This window comes from Acanthochromis polyacanthus, chromosome 5, assembly GCF_021347895.1.
Source record: "Acanthochromis polyacanthus isolate Apoly-LR-REF ecotype Palm Island chromosome 5, KAUST_Apoly_ChrSc, whole genome shotgun sequence".
NCBI lineage: Eukaryota > Metazoa > Chordata > Actinopteri > Pomacentridae > Acanthochromis > Acanthochromis polyacanthus.
Window position 1 is genome coordinate 8,640,857 of NC_067117.1, and position 17,154 is coordinate 8,658,010.

The 17,154-nt window shown below is 39.2% G+C and overlaps 2 protein-coding genes across 2 annotated transcripts; both read left to right on the top strand.

The window, feature by feature from the left end:
• The first annotated feature begins 1,697 nt into the window (after window positions 1-1,697).
• On the top strand, window positions 1,698-5,697 carry prr13 (proline rich 13). The gene is made up of 4 exons (XM_022207301.2): window positions 1,698-1,838; window positions 2,772-2,846; window positions 2,959-3,419; window positions 5,047-5,697. The coding sequence occupies exons 2-4, from the start codon at window positions 2,831-2,833 to the stop codon at window positions 5,089-5,091; spliced, it is 522 nt and encodes a 173-aa protein (XP_022062993.1). The 5' UTR covers window positions 1,698-1,838; window positions 2,772-2,830; the 3' UTR covers window positions 5,092-5,697.
• A 485-nt stretch (window positions 5,698-6,182) lies between these two features.
• Window positions 6,183-15,853, top strand: LOC110960420 (poly(rC)-binding protein 2). The gene is given in 16 exon segments (XM_051947896.1): window positions 6,183-6,288; window positions 7,656-7,783; window positions 8,400-8,423; window positions 8,523-8,555; window positions 8,703-8,822; window positions 8,914-8,940; window positions 8,942-8,998; window positions 9,001-9,058; window positions 9,237-9,361; window positions 9,668-9,686; window positions 9,689-9,741; window positions 10,512-10,553; window positions 12,435-12,534; window positions 13,336-13,388; window positions 13,984-14,153; window positions 14,796-15,853. Coding segments are annotated over 15 exon segments (1,401 nt in total). The 5' UTR covers window positions 6,183-6,288; window positions 7,656-7,714; the 3' UTR covers window positions 15,247-15,853.
• The last annotated feature ends 1,301 nt before the right edge of the window (window positions 15,854-17,154 follow it).

Here is a 17,154-nt window from a genome sequence, read left to right on the forward strand (position 1 = left end):
AGTTGTTTCCATTGTTACATTTTACATCACTACTATATTGCCTTTTGGTATACTAGGTTAGTGTTCTCACTTTACACCTGTTTCCATTACCCTCTGTGTTTGTACTATCTACGGTAATAACCCGTAATAATACTCTAGTCAGTCATTAACTATGAGCATGCACAACAGGCCCCCCTTCAAGTTATATATTTTGACACGTCACATTCAGGATAGCAAATACTTGTATAATGAAACTAATAATTAGTGAATTCCCATGAGTATCCTTTAATTTTAGGACTTTATTGCTTATTGTGGATGCTAGTTCACACTTTCAGGCCTTTTGAGAAACAACACTGGGCTTTTCTTATAACAAAACTTTCTGTATCTGGAGTGTGAAGCCGAGACATCTAAATCATTGCAACCACCATTATTGTTATATAAATACAGTTGTGATTTTTCTGTTCTGCATATTAACATTCAGTGTTAGAGGAAGTATTCACATCTTTTACTTAAGCAATAATACTATTACCACACTGTGAAAACACTCTGTTCCAAGTATAGTTCTGAACTGAGTATGTTAATTCAAAACAGATATCATACAAATGTACTTAAAGTATTAAACATAAAATGTCCCTAGTTGTACCAATGTATATTATATCAGTATTACTACTCATGGATCAATGTAAAAGCAGGATTTCACTGTTGTAGTTGCTTGAGAAAGTATTTTGTATCTAGCTGCAATGAATGATTTGTTCAATATGAATCACTATGCTGATTATCTTCTCCATTAACTGATTGATTGACTTGTAAAATTCTAGAAACAAAATGTGAGAAATGCTGTCATAATAGTGAATAGGTATTAGCAGCAAAATGTAGAAAAATATAAAAGTCCTGGCTGGGTCCCTGTGAATTACATATAATCGGAAATAACATCATTAGATGATAATGCATCTGCATGTGTGTAGAGTGTTACTGTTGAAGCTGCTGCAGTTGAAGCCAGTTTTAACTACTTTATATCCAATTTTACACACCAGGACACCAGATAAACTTGAGGGATCGTGAGATGAATAATGTCAGAGGACAGAATAAGCAAACAAAGTTCTGATATACACAACTGTTTGCAGTTTTTGAACTGTTTTCTAATTTTCATTTGGTGGATCATTTGAACATTTACTTCAATGAAACCAAGTGAGAATGTTAGAGGCAAACATCAGTATTATGTGGATGTCAACAACTGAAACTTGACCCGACTACACACTGATTTTTACAAGACTGGTTTCAAGACAAAAACCAGTTTAGTCCATTACAATGTGTTGTATTTTAAATATATCTTAAAGTGTCCATTTTGTAAAGTCTTCCACTTAAAAGTAACTAAAGACGTCTGATTATTGTAGCTGAGCTGACGGTACAATATTCCCCCCTGGCATGTGAGTAGAAGTATGCATGATTGCATGGTTATTTTATTAATTGATATTGTAACTATAGTTAAAGTCTAACTGTTTACCTGTCAGTTGATCCATGACGTAATGGTTAGTTATGAGTAACCATGTGCTATGATTCATGGGCGTTTGATAACAGGTTGAATTCAAGTCAGGTGCATGTGGGTCACTCCCTTTCACTAACAATGTTTGGCTGTAAATACGATCATAATGCTCTTTTGTGCCACAGAAAGTCGCAGATCAACTTCTGATCTGGCGCCTGCTGGACTTTTGCCATGACGTAAACATGCGCGTGTCCTTTAATATCGGGCGTGACTTCCTGGTTGGTCTCATGCAGCCTCCGAGCAGCTCGACGCGGAAGACAAACACGAAGCTCTGAATTCCTCACAAAACTTACCCGACCCGAAGCAAGACTACAAGGTAGATCTAGAAAATATATGTTTTTATGTGCAGATGTTTTAAGTGGCGAGTGTGTGACGGACCAGCCTGAAACTACATCAAACACATGACTAAGAGCTTTTTTGGGGATTCCTGACACACCTGTAATGTAGAGAAAGTGTTACGAAACTGCTCGCTATGGAGTAAACTTGTCCTGGTCTGAGATGAGGATATTTTTGTGACTAACGAGAAGTATTCCAAGTTGGGGTTTTTTTTAAGTATAAAGGTTTAAAAAACAAGCAGCAACAGACATGTCAGTTGCACTTTATTATGTTCACTTTGCTAAAGCCAGTCCCATATAATAATCATGCAACAAATCCTACTTTTATGGAGATTATAATGTTCACAACTTTATGATCATCTTGAAGGCTGTAGTTTGTGCTGCTGTTGAATGGTATTGTGCTACAGTAGGAAGTGTTAAAGCATTATGTCTTGCACAAACGTAAAATATTGCAGGAATGATGCATTGGCTTTAGTTATGTGTTCCTAATAGACTTCATGCTATGTGCATATTTATATCTATATTTTTAATGATAATCTTAATTAATCTGAAACATAATACAAAACCATTGAAGTCATTAAACACATGGCAACCAAAAATAAAAAAAAGTAGAAGACATTTCGTTACATTTTAATTGGGGAAAACTTTTTCAACTCAATGCTATTTTTGGAAATTTTCTCCAACCTTCAAGTTTTTCAGAAACGGTGAGAGTATGGTGACACGTGTTTGATTTCAACAACCAGTGAATTGCATTTCTTGCAGAAAATAAGTGTTGTGACTTCTTTAAATTAGGTCGAATCTAGAGTAATCCAATGAATGGTATAAGATATGTGTTTATAAAAGTTGTTTTTAATTGTCATTCAATTTAATCTCATCACATGTTTGAACTGTATGTATTTTCTCTGTTTTCCCAGGATTTCTGGTGAGACCTGAAATCATTTGACTGATCAGGTCAATATATATATATATAACCATGTGGCCAAATCAAGGTGAGCTCTCTACCACAACCAGCACATAATTACAATACTTCATGACTTGTTTTGTACCTGCTTTATATGTTCTTAGGCAAATGGTGTATATGTGTGCTATTATCTGTATCAGGTCCTCCCCCACCAATGGGTCCACCAAACCCTGCCTACCCTCCTGGTTACAATCCTGCATATCCTTCTGCGCCTCCACAAGGAGTCTTCCCTCAGCCTCCGCAACCAGGATACCCAGCTGGCCAATTCCCAGCTGGTATGAACCCGGCCATGGGACCACATGCACCTCCAGGAGCAATGCCCTATGGAGCTCCTGGACTTCATCCATATCCTGTGGCTCCAGGCGGCTGTCCAGTGGTCCCTCCTGGAGGGGTCTACCCAGGTCCATATCCACACTCCCCAAAAGGGGGTAAACACAAAGGGCACCACAAAGGTCATCATGGAGGGTTTAATCCCATGGCTGGAGCTTTAGCTGGCGGAGTAGCAGGGATGGGAATGGGGATGCTTGGACACAAAAGCCACAAAAAGCTGAAGAAGAAGATGAAGAAAGCTCATAAGCATGGGCACCACAAACATGGCAAGGTGAGATTGGGTTTTATGTTTACACTGTAAAAATATATAGTATTTGTTAGAAGTAGTTCCTGCTGCCTCAGGCCTAAAACTTTATGTCAGTGCTGGACTCATTTATCACCAAACAATACTAATGCAGTCATGGCTTAGTAAATGCAAAGTGCAGCAATAAAGATGCACAGAATCAATATGGTTTACAGTATACTTAAGAATGCACATAGATTATTATCATTAAGGTTATTTATTCTGCGTTAAGATATTGAAACTGATCAACACTTTCCCAGACATGATTATAATTTGTATGAAATCAAAATAGTACTTATGAAAAGTATAGTCATTTGTTCTTTGTGCCCTTTGTGATGAATATAGTGCTGCAACTACAGAATACTTTGCTGGATGGAAAGCAAATGTTTCTGTAAATAAGGTGTAAGAAAATTTTGAAAATTCCCAGTCACGAGTTCCTGAGGTCCAAGGCGATTTTTGAAATGTGACTTTTGTCAGAAGTACTGGTAAAAACCCAAAATTCACTTCACTATTGCATGGGACCGTGAAAAGCAGGATTGCTTTGCTTTTGGGAGGTTAGAACCAGCAGAGTTTTGCATTTCTTTTCCTTGGAAACCCCCCCCCCCCCCCACACACACACACACACACACACACACTTAATTGGTAAATCAGTTAGTCAGAATTATTATATAGCTATATCAGCTAATCATTTAGTTGTTTGAGCTCTACTTAAATATCTCTGCCTTGAGTAAGCATTTACAGAAGATAAATGTCAAACTTTGTCAATCTTGGTTAGTTTATCATATAAACACTTCATAACGTTAATAGCAAACTGCTGCAAATGTTAGACACTTTCATCAGCTTATGGCGTGGCTCTTTTAAGTCTATCATATATGTGGAGTTCAGTCTGTGGCTTTTGGTAATTTAACCACACAACTGTGGTTTAATATTCTAGTTTACATGGTTGCTTTGACCGCAGTGACTGTACTGTATTGTCAAGTTATCAGCTACCATGTTGACTTTAAGATGATTAAGGCGGATATGGCATTTTGAATACACTGAGTAGTATATAAAACATTAGCCGTGTGCCTCGAGTGAAGCCATAGATTATAATGACTTGCATCCTGAAGAATACACACATGTTGTCATGCTAATATTACATAACGTATCTGACATCAGCATCATCTTTAAAACTGCTGGTATAGAGTAAAGGTAGCTGAGGGTTTAGATGAGACCCATAACTCTGTTTGGAAGCCAAAATATAGCAGTAGAATGAAGGAACATGCTATATGCACTCTTTTTCTGAAAACAAACAAAAACATTTATTTTATAGCCTTGGATAAAATGGAAAAAGATTTGTCATCATTGTGTCATGAAAGTAGCAATATGATAGATATTCCTTGTAGTTGACTGTCCTATGACTCATGTGACCCATAGACTGTATAATAAAGATGATTTATTATCAGTCTGTGATATGACGCCACTTACTTCCTGCATAATTGGAGGTTGTTTGTAGTATATTCATAAAGACTTAACTGTAAATTTTGCATTCATGAAATGTAGCTTATATTTGTGTTTGAAGCTGTAATTTAACCACATCAGACTATTAACAAACATGTAATATTTTTCTTCACAGTCCTCCAGCAGCAGCAGCAGTAGCAGCAGCAGTGACTCAGACTGAGGCCACGAGTTCAACATACACAGACTCGCAACCTAACCATTACCTACTAACACACAAGACTAATAGGATTTCTTCTGAATTACAGTATTTTATCATATCTTGCATGGCCTTTTCATGACACTATGTATGCACACTGTTGCTATAAACATCACCAGAGCATTCATCTGTATTTTAAGCATACTTAAATTCATGCATATTTTGGGAGTTTGGGGGATGGTGGTTATGTCAGATATTCTGCAGTTAGGAATTCTCTGTTATTATTGTTATTACAGTATTTTTTATGATTTATAATAAATATATACACGTTAAAGAGAAATTTCAGCCCAACTTGGATGTACAACTACTTTGTTTTTTGAACTAAAAAAAATAACAAACTGTATATAAATGTTTTTCACTGTATGGAAGATTAACCTAGAAGTGAGAATGAAAGCAGGAAAAAGAGTGTTCATACTTTGCCTGTAGATTATTTTTCATCCAACTTGTTCACTACTGTACATCACTGCAGAAAAAAACACTATTCTGCAATGCTTTATATCTGCATTAAATGTATTGTATGTAAAGTTATATGTTCAATTAATAATTCTCATAAATGGTTCTAAACGAAAAGTGTTTGTGTTTCACTCCTACAACAGTAATAAATAAATGTACAAATTAAGTTGCAATAAACATTACGCCCACTAGTGGCATTTTAATAAGTATTTTGTTGAAGTTTTAAATGTATCACCTTAAAAACATCGTAAAATCCAAAAAAATGATGAAAGGTGACTGTGAATTAATATTTACTAGTGGAACATGTGCTTGTCCGTTGTTTCCAATAGCAGACTTTTTTTCCCTGTGACGTTTCAAAGTAATGTAACAATGTTTGTGTTGTGCGCAATAAGTGTTATTTTTATTGCTATCCTTTCATGTAACCTGCCATGTTGTAGCATCGAGTCCTGCAAATGTGCCGGGTGCCTTGGGCTTTTTAGGGAACGTCGGGTCACACTCGGGGTGGGGGTTTGTGATGGGTGAGAGGGGAAAGTTCAGAGGTTATAATTTGTTGTCTTTGTGTAAAGGAGTGGAGCTCGATCTCACATCACTCTTCCTCTTCCCCGATCCTTTCTAACTCTCCCCCGGGTTTCTACCCTCCCGAACCTCTCCCCTTCTACCCTTACAACCCCAACCCTCCCCCCGATCACTTACCAGCGCACGAATCAGGTGAGTTTTATTTCGATGTTGGCTTTCTTTAAATAAAAAGATTTGTTGTTATGATCAGAAAGTAGCGGAAAGAAATCGCGCCCAAGCAGCTAGCCGCAGCTGGTCCGGCGTGCTAACAGGCCGCATGATGATGAGCACGCAGTCCTACGTACGGAATCATTCGGTTGCTTGGCAACCACGGGAAGTTTAATCTTTATGCCACTTTAAAGAAACTACTGCCTTCTGTTTAGGCGCTTTTGTGTGATTAAAATAAGACCCAAGTACCTTACCACGAAGGCGACAGACAAACAGTCAGCTGTTTGTAACGTTGACGAATTGAGCTAACTAGCTAGCCTTGCTAAGTAGCGCACGCATGCTCCATTCATTTCCCCCAGCTCGACGAGCAACCGAGATTGCTAAGTGGCTAACAGACTTACAACTAGCTTTAATAGTTAAATGGTCGCACTCTAAACTAAACAACACCGCCAAAGTAAGCTATTAAGTATCTCTTTTTATACGGAACACATTTGTGTATATGTTTTCCGAAGTGTGCGTTTGACTGGTAATGAGGCGGTAATTGCCCAGCACATTTGTTGATAAACTTCATTCACAGCTAATGATGAAGGCATCGTTAGCATACAAGCCATGTTTTTCAGCCCGCATTCAAATGGATTCAACGCTAATTCATTTGTCGAAAGACGGATAACTTGGACTGGAACAGCAGTGAAATGTTTGAAAATAAATGCACCCAACGAGCAGCATGTTGTTGGAACAGTAGAAGAAGCGCTTAGCATTTTTTTCTGATTCATAGTAGTACGCACCAGTATTATGAAGCATTAGCATAAACTGTGACCCAATACTCATATACTTGTATTTAGGTTTATATACACCACTGAGGATTAGTTGTTTTTTTGGAAAATCAAGTATAATCATCAGGTATTTGCAAATTTGTCGATCAACCTCATATAATTCAGCCAAAGAATGTACGAAGTCCGTCTTGACTGAAATAATGTGTTTGTCCCATTTGTCGATTTGTAAGATAATTGCTTAGCGAATTGTGTGAATGGGACCCAGAGGCCTTTAATACTTATATTGTTCACACTAGATCGTGGCCTTGGTTAGTTAGAGAAGTCTGCATCCTGCAAGAACATACAAGACGTAGAGAAGGTTTAAAATGATATATTAAATGTAATACTATGATGTGTGCTAAAAACTGTCATTTAATGCTGTGGAGAGACATTTAATTTGTACCCTGTTCACGAAGTGTTGAGACAGCTGTAACATGCTGTTCTCTTCATAGGATGAAGGGTTAGTTACTGTGTCACTCTTCAGTCTTACCACATTATCATTCTTGGTGTGTAATGTGTTTTTTTCCCTGTGCCACGTAGATCCATCTCAGTGACCAAGACCCCAGTTCTGTATTGACGACTGAGTTGCAGTTGCAGTTATGGACTCCGGTGTGATTGAAGGCGGACTCAATGTCACCCTCACCATTAGGCTGCTCATGCATGGCAAGGTGAGGTCACCCATCAGCTGCTTGTGTCAGCATCCTAATAATGTATGACGTTATATTTATGGAAATTAAGTCCCCGTGGGACACATAAAGGGCAGGGATGAGTAGGGGTATTGCCTTGATGATGGGATCCTGTATCTCCAAGCATAGTGGAATGGTGTTTTCACTTAAGACTCTGTAGGAGCTCCCACGTTAGATACAGTGTAGGCCACACATTTAAATGTGTTACCACGTTGGTTTATGTTGTGCTAAAACATAAATATGTGCAGAGAGGAAATATTTACCCTGCAATGGATAATCTTTAAAAACCTACTGATCATATGCGATTGCATCCAGGATCTTAATATAGTCAATAGCACCATCTTGAGCCTGAAAATACTGCCTGTGCTAGAGAGCTGGGGTATTCCGTGATGGATCAGCCAGCAATCAGTTTAAAGACTACCAGTTAAAACTTTTTCAGTGATGTCTGACCTATTTTGATCAGCAGGAAATCAGTGGGAGCATCCTTGCTATTATGATTGATTACAATTAATAACCATAAAATTGTAGGAGCAAAAAATGGCAGACTTAAAAAAATCATTAATCAAGCTAAAGCAATCTCATCTCGTTCCCATTGTAGGAGGTCGGTAGCATTATTGGAAAGGTAAGCTTCTATTTAATATATTCAAAAATTGACTGCCTGTAGTTTTTTGAAATGTTTCTGTTGTTAATGCTAATGAATTGATGGTTTCTCTGCTATTAGAAAGGTGAATCTGTGAAGAAGATGAGAGAAGAGGTGAGTCTTTTATACACATTTCTTTGCTATAATTTTGATTAGCAGAAGAGTGTGTAACAGGCTACCGTTGGTAGACTTGCAGTTTTTTCGTGCCATCAGCAGCCTCAGATTGCATCTTTAATTCCTTGGTTTTCTCTGTGTCTGTAGAGTGGGGCTCGAATCAACATCTCAGAGGGCAATTGTCCTGAAAGAATCATTACTTTGGCAGGTCCAACCACTGCCATCTTTAAAGCATTCTCCATGATCATTGAAAGTTGGAAGAGGTGGGTTTCGATTCTGCTGACTGATTGATTTGCAGGTCAGCAGTGACCATCCTGAACATAATCTGGATTAACTTAAGTCTTCATATTTTTGTCAGGATATTAGCAGTTCAATGACAAACAGCAACAGCCACCAGCAAGCCCCCAGTGACCCTACGCATTGTGGTGCCTGCCAGCCAGTGTGGGGTCCCTCATTGGGAAAAGGTGGCTGCAAGATCAAGGAAATTCGAGAGGTATGCCATAATGAACAGCATGTAATTGTAAAAAAGCCCCAAAAAGCAACAAGAAAACCCAATGTGAAGTGCATTACCTTCATCTTTAGCTGACTGGTGCATTGCTAAAGTAATTTAATTATAGGAAACAATGTTGATATGCAACAGTTCTTGATCTAATTTCCCTCCATTTGTTCGTTCCAGTCAACCCGGTGCTCAGGTACAAGTGGCAGGAGACATGCTCCCCAATTCCACGGAGCGGGCCATCACCATTGCTGGCACTCCCCAGTCAATAATTGAGTGTGTAAAGCAGATCTGTGTGGTCATGCTTGAGGTAAGTGGAAAGCAGTCAATCAGAATCAGAAAGCCAATGAAGTGGCAGTTGTCTACGTGCATTTAATGATTTGAGATATTGCAGGGTCTGAACTTTTGGCTGCTGTGTGTTAAGTTTAGATAAGGCATCTCTTCAGCTAGTTGATATAGTATTGTAATGATATTGCCAGGAACGCTATTGGAAATATACAGGCTATTATACTGAAGATATCATGTCTTTCATACTGGCTATGGAAGGCAAAAACTACTCTGCTAATATGACAACAAGAGTATTAATATATTGACTCATACTTTGTCTCCTGCACAGTCTCCCCCTAAGGGGGTCACTATCCCTACCGACCCAAGCCTTCAGGATCACCCGTCATCTTTGCAGGCGGACAGGTATATATGACACTTCAGATGGACACAGGATTTGTTTTGGGGTGCATTTGTTGCCATGGTTGTCTGTCATTTGAGTTCCTATTATTGAGATGCATATTTGATGATGCATTTTATTTTATGCTTGGGAATCTTGATGAGTCACACAAGGCAATTTAACTCCAAATAAGAGGATGAAAAATCCAGTGTTAATACTGGTTTATGGCTGGGAAAGATCCTTGTATTCTGTTTAATGATTAGCTGTCGAAGGTATTCAAGTTTAGAAAACAGTTGCAACAAGAGCTGCCTGTGCTAATTGTTTGAAACAACTTCAGTTCTCTGATCAGAAAAGATCTGGCCTAAAGGCACTTTCTTTACAGGGCCTTGTCTTTGTCTCATTCCCCAGAGTTTTCTTGTTTCGAGCGTTAGTTTTCAGAAGTGAGGTGGCCTATTTTCCACTAACGTTGGTCTGAACCAAAACACTTTCTGGTGCTTGTTGGTCTAACATTATTGTATGTTACTAAATACTTTTTTAGTCTTTGAAGGGAAAAAAAACTCTTTCGTGATTTTTCCACTGTAATGTCTGCAAGGGTTTCTCTTTTTCCCAGAAATGTGGAGACTTTGGACAAGACATACTTGTTGATATACTTTGATGCCATTAGTTCAGAGGAGGCTTTGATCTGTTGGAGCTTTTGAGAGTTTCTTGTTTATCCCGAGTGACGTAGCTGGAAACCGAAGTCGCCCGACAACATCAGATGTGAGGCCTATGAAAGCTTTGTTTTCATTTGTTTCAGGCATATGCCGTACAAGGACAGCACGCGATTCCACAGCCAGATGTAAGTGCAGTAGATTTTTACATGACCCCACCATTACCACCCATAATTACAACTGTCTTCTCCCAAATTGTGCAGCCGCCCACCTGCCCCATACCACATTTCGTCTGTTACTGTAGCTAAACTTGCCCTTATTTTTTTCCTTTTGCCTTCTTTTGACCTACTCATCAGATTTTTTTTTTAGAGCAGCACTACAGTACTTCATATTTGTATCGATCGTGCGTTGACTGGCTGTCGGTTGTTAATTAAGCTGACATTTGTTGTTTGCGTTTGTCCAGATTCTCCACTATTCCATGAATAATAATCTGTTCCTGCTGCTCACTCTTTTCTGTTTTTTCCCTTTTGTGCTGTCTTGTCTCACATGTCTTGTTCATTAGTCTGTCCTAGATAAACATATTGTTCTCTTTTTTTCCCCCACTTTCATTACTACTTTGTTCTCTGGCCACTTGTCACTTGATTCAATTAATCTCTCTCTCTTTTTTAATGAGTTTCATTAGGAGCATTGGATGTGATAGACCGTAAATAATTAGTCTTACCTACCAGTGAATATTAGCTTCAGAGCAAGAAAGTATCAGTCAGATACAAAATATAAAATGGTACTGTTTATTCAGTTTAAAATGTTTATTTTTTCCTTAAGGCCCTTAAGCAGACTGATTGTATTTCTGTAATTAGCGTGTCATTGCTTCTAACAGTTTTTGTATATTAAAACCGAACTGTCTTCCTAAAAGGGAGACATAAACATAAAATCTTCTCCTTAACCCTTTGAACCCCAAAACCCGGCAGCGTGTTTGAAAGGAATTTTGTCAAAACTATAACATTTATCAGAGGCAGAAACTGTGGAAACAAACTGTCATTCTCAACCTTCTACGGTCCTTAAATTAACCATGTGTGAGGTATAGTTCAGTCTGCAAACTTAACCAAACTTATAATTGCAACATTTAATTAAAAACACTTCATTTTACAAGTCTTATTTCAAATAATGTCCATGTACATTTTTTGTACTTCAATTTAAAAGTCTGCGTTCCTCTGCACAATGGTAAAGCCAAAACTGAGTCAGTCAGATGACAATCATTTCAGGACTTTTTGACTGATTTGGGCTGAACTGCAGGCCATGTTTGCAGAGCAGATTTGAGAATATGAAACAAATTAAAAATACAAGTTGTATAATGTCCATAGTATGTAGAGCCACCATTTTTCCGGTATTGGTAACACCTATGGGTGCTTAGAAAATGTTGCACATGTTCATTCCGAAATTCAAGTTTATTTTTCAAATGGTCTGTCTTGGAGTTCTCTCTACTTCCAGCAATGGTGGTTCTGCTTCTACAGATGTACAGGACTTATGTTGCAGTAAAATATGAGCTCATAGTGAGTAAAAATTTGCGAAGGTATAATAATGCCCAGGAACTACTTGGGGTTTAAAGGGTTAAGTGCGTCCTTCCAGCTATGGTGGGGATTCTGGTAAAGTGTGATGCTAAGTTGAGACTGTCTTCAGTTTATGTTCAGGTCTTGTATTGGTGTTGGTTAGGAAATCCCCTGCATATTGAGAGCTCCCTCCCTTGTGTATTGTGACTTTGACCTGACCCTGAAGACTGCAAGAAAGCTTTACCAAGAGATGCAGCCTGGAGGATTTGGGGTACCCCACATAGACAAGTCATAAACACACTGATTGTCAGACACCTGTGATCCACGTAGAGCTTTGTCAAAGGATAAGAGATCTATACACCACGAAACTGAGTTGTGTGTGTGTGTGTGTGTCTGAAATCTTTTTTTGGAGGTTCTATGTGTGCCCGTCTGTACTGACTGTGAATTTTGTTCTGTTCTCCCCTCTTCCTGTGTTTCCCATTTCCTCCATTTCTCTCCCTGCCTCCTCTCTCACTCTCACAGTCTTCCTCTGCTGCTATCTCTCCACAGCTCACCAAACTTCACCAGCTGGCTATGCAGCAGAGCCCCTTCCCCATTGCACCAAGCAACCAGGGATTCACTGGTATGCAGCACAATCAGGCCCACTAGCTTTCAATGCAACGTTTTACCTGGCCATGCTCAAGTCTTCTCAGTTTTGTTTTGTTTTTTTTGGACCAAACACATAATTACTGAATAAGGGGGGAAGGAAAAAGACACATTGACACAGCATGAACTGCTGAAGTTAACAACTGAAAGATTAACAGTTACTGTTGGCAATAGTGATCACACACTAAAGACATTACATAGGTAAAATCTCATTTGTTGTCAGATTCACAGATTTAACTCGATTATCTGTAGAAATAGGTGAGCTTTGATTTTTTTTTTTCTATTTCTTGAGTGGAATATGTAATGTGTGAAAGAGTGTTTTGCACATGGATGAATAACTACACATTTTAATAAATGTTCCGAACATTTTATCTTTAAAAGTACACAGAATTGTCCAAAAAATGGAAACTCTGCATGTTCTACTTTGTTTTGTACCCGGCCGCATTATAGTGAAAGCTGAATTTAAGATTGTCACATAACTAATTGGCCAAAACTATTAGAAACACTGCACATAATGCTGCTGAACAAACTGCATGCTGGCTTGGAGTCAGTGAAACACTGTCAATATGAGTATATTATATAAAAATCAACTTACGTGATTGCTTCACCTGATCAGTTGCTTCATTGTAAATTCTTTTCTGTAGCTTAAAAATCTTGAGTGTCACAACTTCCCTGTTGGCATTTGAAGCTTATCACCCCAATAACTTATCTTTCAAAGTAGTAATTGTTAATTTTTATGCTCAGTTGAGTGATTTTTTTTTTTCATTTTCTCTGTCAGGGATAGATGCTTCTGCTCAAACCAGTTCTCATGAGATGACCATTCCAAATGATGTAAGTTCTTCAAGAAATCTGTTTTATCCAAGTTTTGCCATTTTAACTCATGCAATTTGCTTATTAGTAGTATGTAAAAGGAAGACTCCATGGGTTTCACACAGAAATATCCGTTTACAGGTTTCACAGAGCACTGCTATATATGTGTAAAAAAAAAAGAAAAAAGGTTGTATTAAGCCTGTTTTGACTCCAGAGTGAGCTGTGTGAAATATGATCGCTGCAAGTGATATCACTTCAACAGTATGGGTTGACTAGTAGTGAAGAGTTGTAGAGCAGTGCGCTTGCCAGACATCTGTAGCCTGCTCATCTCTGCTGGAGGCTTCAGTAGCTGCTACAAGAAGGAAGAATCAGTGGGATGAAAGTATCTCCTCTCATGCTGAACAGATTTTGATCCTTTTCTCTTTTTTCTGTCAATCATGAAACTGACAGTATTAAAGGAGCCCAGTGCTAAATCTGTGGAGTTCTCTTTTTATTCTACTGCTGCAGAAAAAAGCCCAAATTGGTGTTTGGCCACTTTGTGTGCTTAATGGGATGTTCATTTATGACATTTATTCATGTCGTCTGACCTGTTGACTCGTGCTCTGTTCCTCCACAGCTTATTGGGTGCATCATCGGCCGCCAGGGAGCCAAGATCAACGAGATCAGGCAAATGTCGGGCGCCCAGATCAAGATTGCAAATCCAGTGGATGGATCGACTGACCGCCAGGTTACCATCACAGGCTCACCTGCCAGCATCAGTCTGGCGGAGTACCTCATCAATGCCAGGTGAGATAATCCAGAAAAGTACATTCACTCCAAACAGAGGACTGATTTAGGCACTGACTTCAGACAATCAGAGCTGTGCTACATTTAGTTTCAATTAAAGTCCAATTATTTGTCTGCACTAATGCAATTTGTATAAAGTTGTCATTTATAAATGTGTAAGGAAAGTTCGGCCTGCCTGAAAGTTTTGTTGTAATCCATAAAAGTAAAATAGTTTCTGTACCTAATATCATGCAAATTAATAACTCGCCTACCTGCATCAACGTTTATAGTTTGCATTTGTGTGGAGATCCAAAGGATTCAGTTAATGTCATTATTTACCTCGTCACGTTGGTGTTTGCTAGCTTTCTGTCAGTCTGCGCTTGTGTTGATTCCCTGTTTCTGCCCTTTTTACTCCCACATCGATCCATCACTAGAGATGTGATTATTTTCTTCTCTTTGATTTTGAATTCATACATTAACTTCCTAAGAAGCTTGTTATCTTGTTGTTGTTTTGGTCACATCGCTTAGTGATTTCCCCCCCACACCCCACCCCATCCCTCCTCCTCCTGCCCCCCCGACCCCTGCCCCACCCATTGCTCACCAGCCTGCCCTGTGACCCATCCCGACTGTGTTGTCCCTCTCTCCTTGTCTCTCTTTCTACAGTGTAGAGTCCTCTAAACCTCCTCCCTCCTCCTCCTCCTTGAACCCTGAACAGACCAGCCTGTGCCCTCCCTCCACCTCTACTACTACTACTACTACCACTACTACTACTACTACTACCACCACCTCCTCTGCTGCTACCTCCTCCTTCTCTTCTTCCTCCTCCTCCTCTTCCTCCTGTGTGGTGCCCCCCACAGCCTCCATCCCTCTATCCTTGTTGGCTCCAGGGCCGCCTCCTCCCTCCTCTTCCTCCTCCTCTTCCTCCTCCACTGATTCCCTGCTCCCCAGCTCTCCTGCCTGTGTGTCGAGTCTCCTCAGTCTCAAGCCCCTCCCTCTCCTGGCCCTCCATGTTGTCAGCGGGGCCAGTAACCCCGCACACCCAATCCCCGCTGAGCCCAAAATCGCCTCAGAGCTGGGCTCCAAGTCTAAAAGGCGAAGGCTCTCCCCTTACTAATGAAGGAAACATAAGTCATCTACTACTGAAGTGCTGACAATGCTCTTTGTTGTCTGTACCTGCACTCGCTTTTGTATCTGGCTGTGCCATGCCACGCTTACTACAGAAAACAGCCCCTTGTTATAAAGCCAGAAAGCTGGTTGATGCCATATTTATAAAATAGATATCTGTAGCTTGGTTTCGCCTGTCTCCTAAAGAAATGACATGTTGAGTGCATTCTATTTTTAAATGACTTTGAACTTAGCATGGACAGGGAATTATTTTGCTGATTTACTGAAGCATTTCTCTCTTTGTGTAAGCTCTGCTCAGGTAGCGGCTCTCCTTAAGATGTCACATTGTATTTATGGGAGTAGTTTTCTTCTAGTGAATTATAAGTGACTGTTGTTAGCGAACATGTTGGAGTGTATCATGATGACTTTTTGTTTTTGTTTATTTTGCTTATGTAAGGAACAATTGTAATTTCAATTCATAGTAACTGCCCTCAGGTACGAAAGCCACCGAAATCACACATTAGGTCATGGTGTTGAAAATTCTAAAACGTTCATCTGCTTCAGCTTAACACGGCTTCATTAACAAACCATTAAAGAATAACTCGACATATTGCAAAGTGTTGTATTTACCTTCTTGGAACGAGCTAAATGAGAAGATCTCATAAATGCCTGCTTTAGTATAAAGCTAGAAACCAGTAGCTCATTAGCTTAGCTGACCATAAACATTGGAAACTGGAGGGCAGCTAGCTTGGCTCTGATCACAGATAACCAAATCTGCCTACCAGTTGCCAGGCAACTGGCAGAAACTGCAGGAAGTGAGTTTTCCCGGCCAAGAAATGGTCTACCACATGGTTTCCCTAAACACAGAAAATTGTCATATGTGTATATATATATATATTTTTTAAATAACTTAATTAGTGGGCGTTAGAGGTGCTTGTAGGGTCTTGTGAGTCTCTTATCTTTTAATTAGAGCTGCTCTAAGAAATTTAGTAGCTCGAGTCTTCAAAAAAAAGAGAGATATTTGCTGGTAAAATGTATAGTTTATGTATGTCATAAACAATAGTAAACTTAGTAGCTGTAGATATTGACTGCTGGTGAGAGTATATAAACATTAGCAGACATCCAACTGGGCTTTGGGCTTTTTTTTCATTATTGTGTGACATTTTACACACAAAACAGCTCATCAAGAAAAGCCCTGACAGGTCGATGAATGAAAATGCTCGATAAATTTAGCAAATTGTTACTTGCAGTACTGTGTAGGAGAGAGCCTTGCATGCTGTTTCCTCCTGTTTGCAGTGTTGTCGCAAAGCTGAGCTTCATATTTACCCAAAAACGTGAGAGATGTTTGGATCTTCTCATCTAACTCCTTACTATTTCTTTAACAGAGCTCCATTGCCAAGCTAATAAATATCAGTCATAGGTCTGACTTTGAACATTTCTCACTGACGGTTGGAGCAGCCAAAGTGGACATCTGTGTGTTTATATATGAGAGCGTAATTTTCCTGGTTTATACATCCAGATGATCTCCACATAGAGAGTTTTATTCTAATGATGTAATGTACAGTAAATGATATTGTTGTTTATCTCGTCTGTCTGATTGCATGCCTTACTCTCTCTCCCTCCCTGCTCTCCGGGTGTCTCTCTGTCTGTTTCTCCAGGCTTTCCTCTGAGGCCACAGGACTGGCAGCCAACTGATAAGACACTGCATCTGCACTAAATCTCACTTTTATATCATCGGCTACCATAAAGCAGTCAATGCAACTATCCAACTTAAGAGTTTATATATTATACCGCCTCTTCCTCATTTGAAATCATATCAACCGCCACCGATTTGATCCGCTGAGCTCATTATTTATTTCCTTTGTTTTGGTTTTAGTCAAAAGAAGCAAACAATTGGGTTTTTAATTCCCTTTTTGGG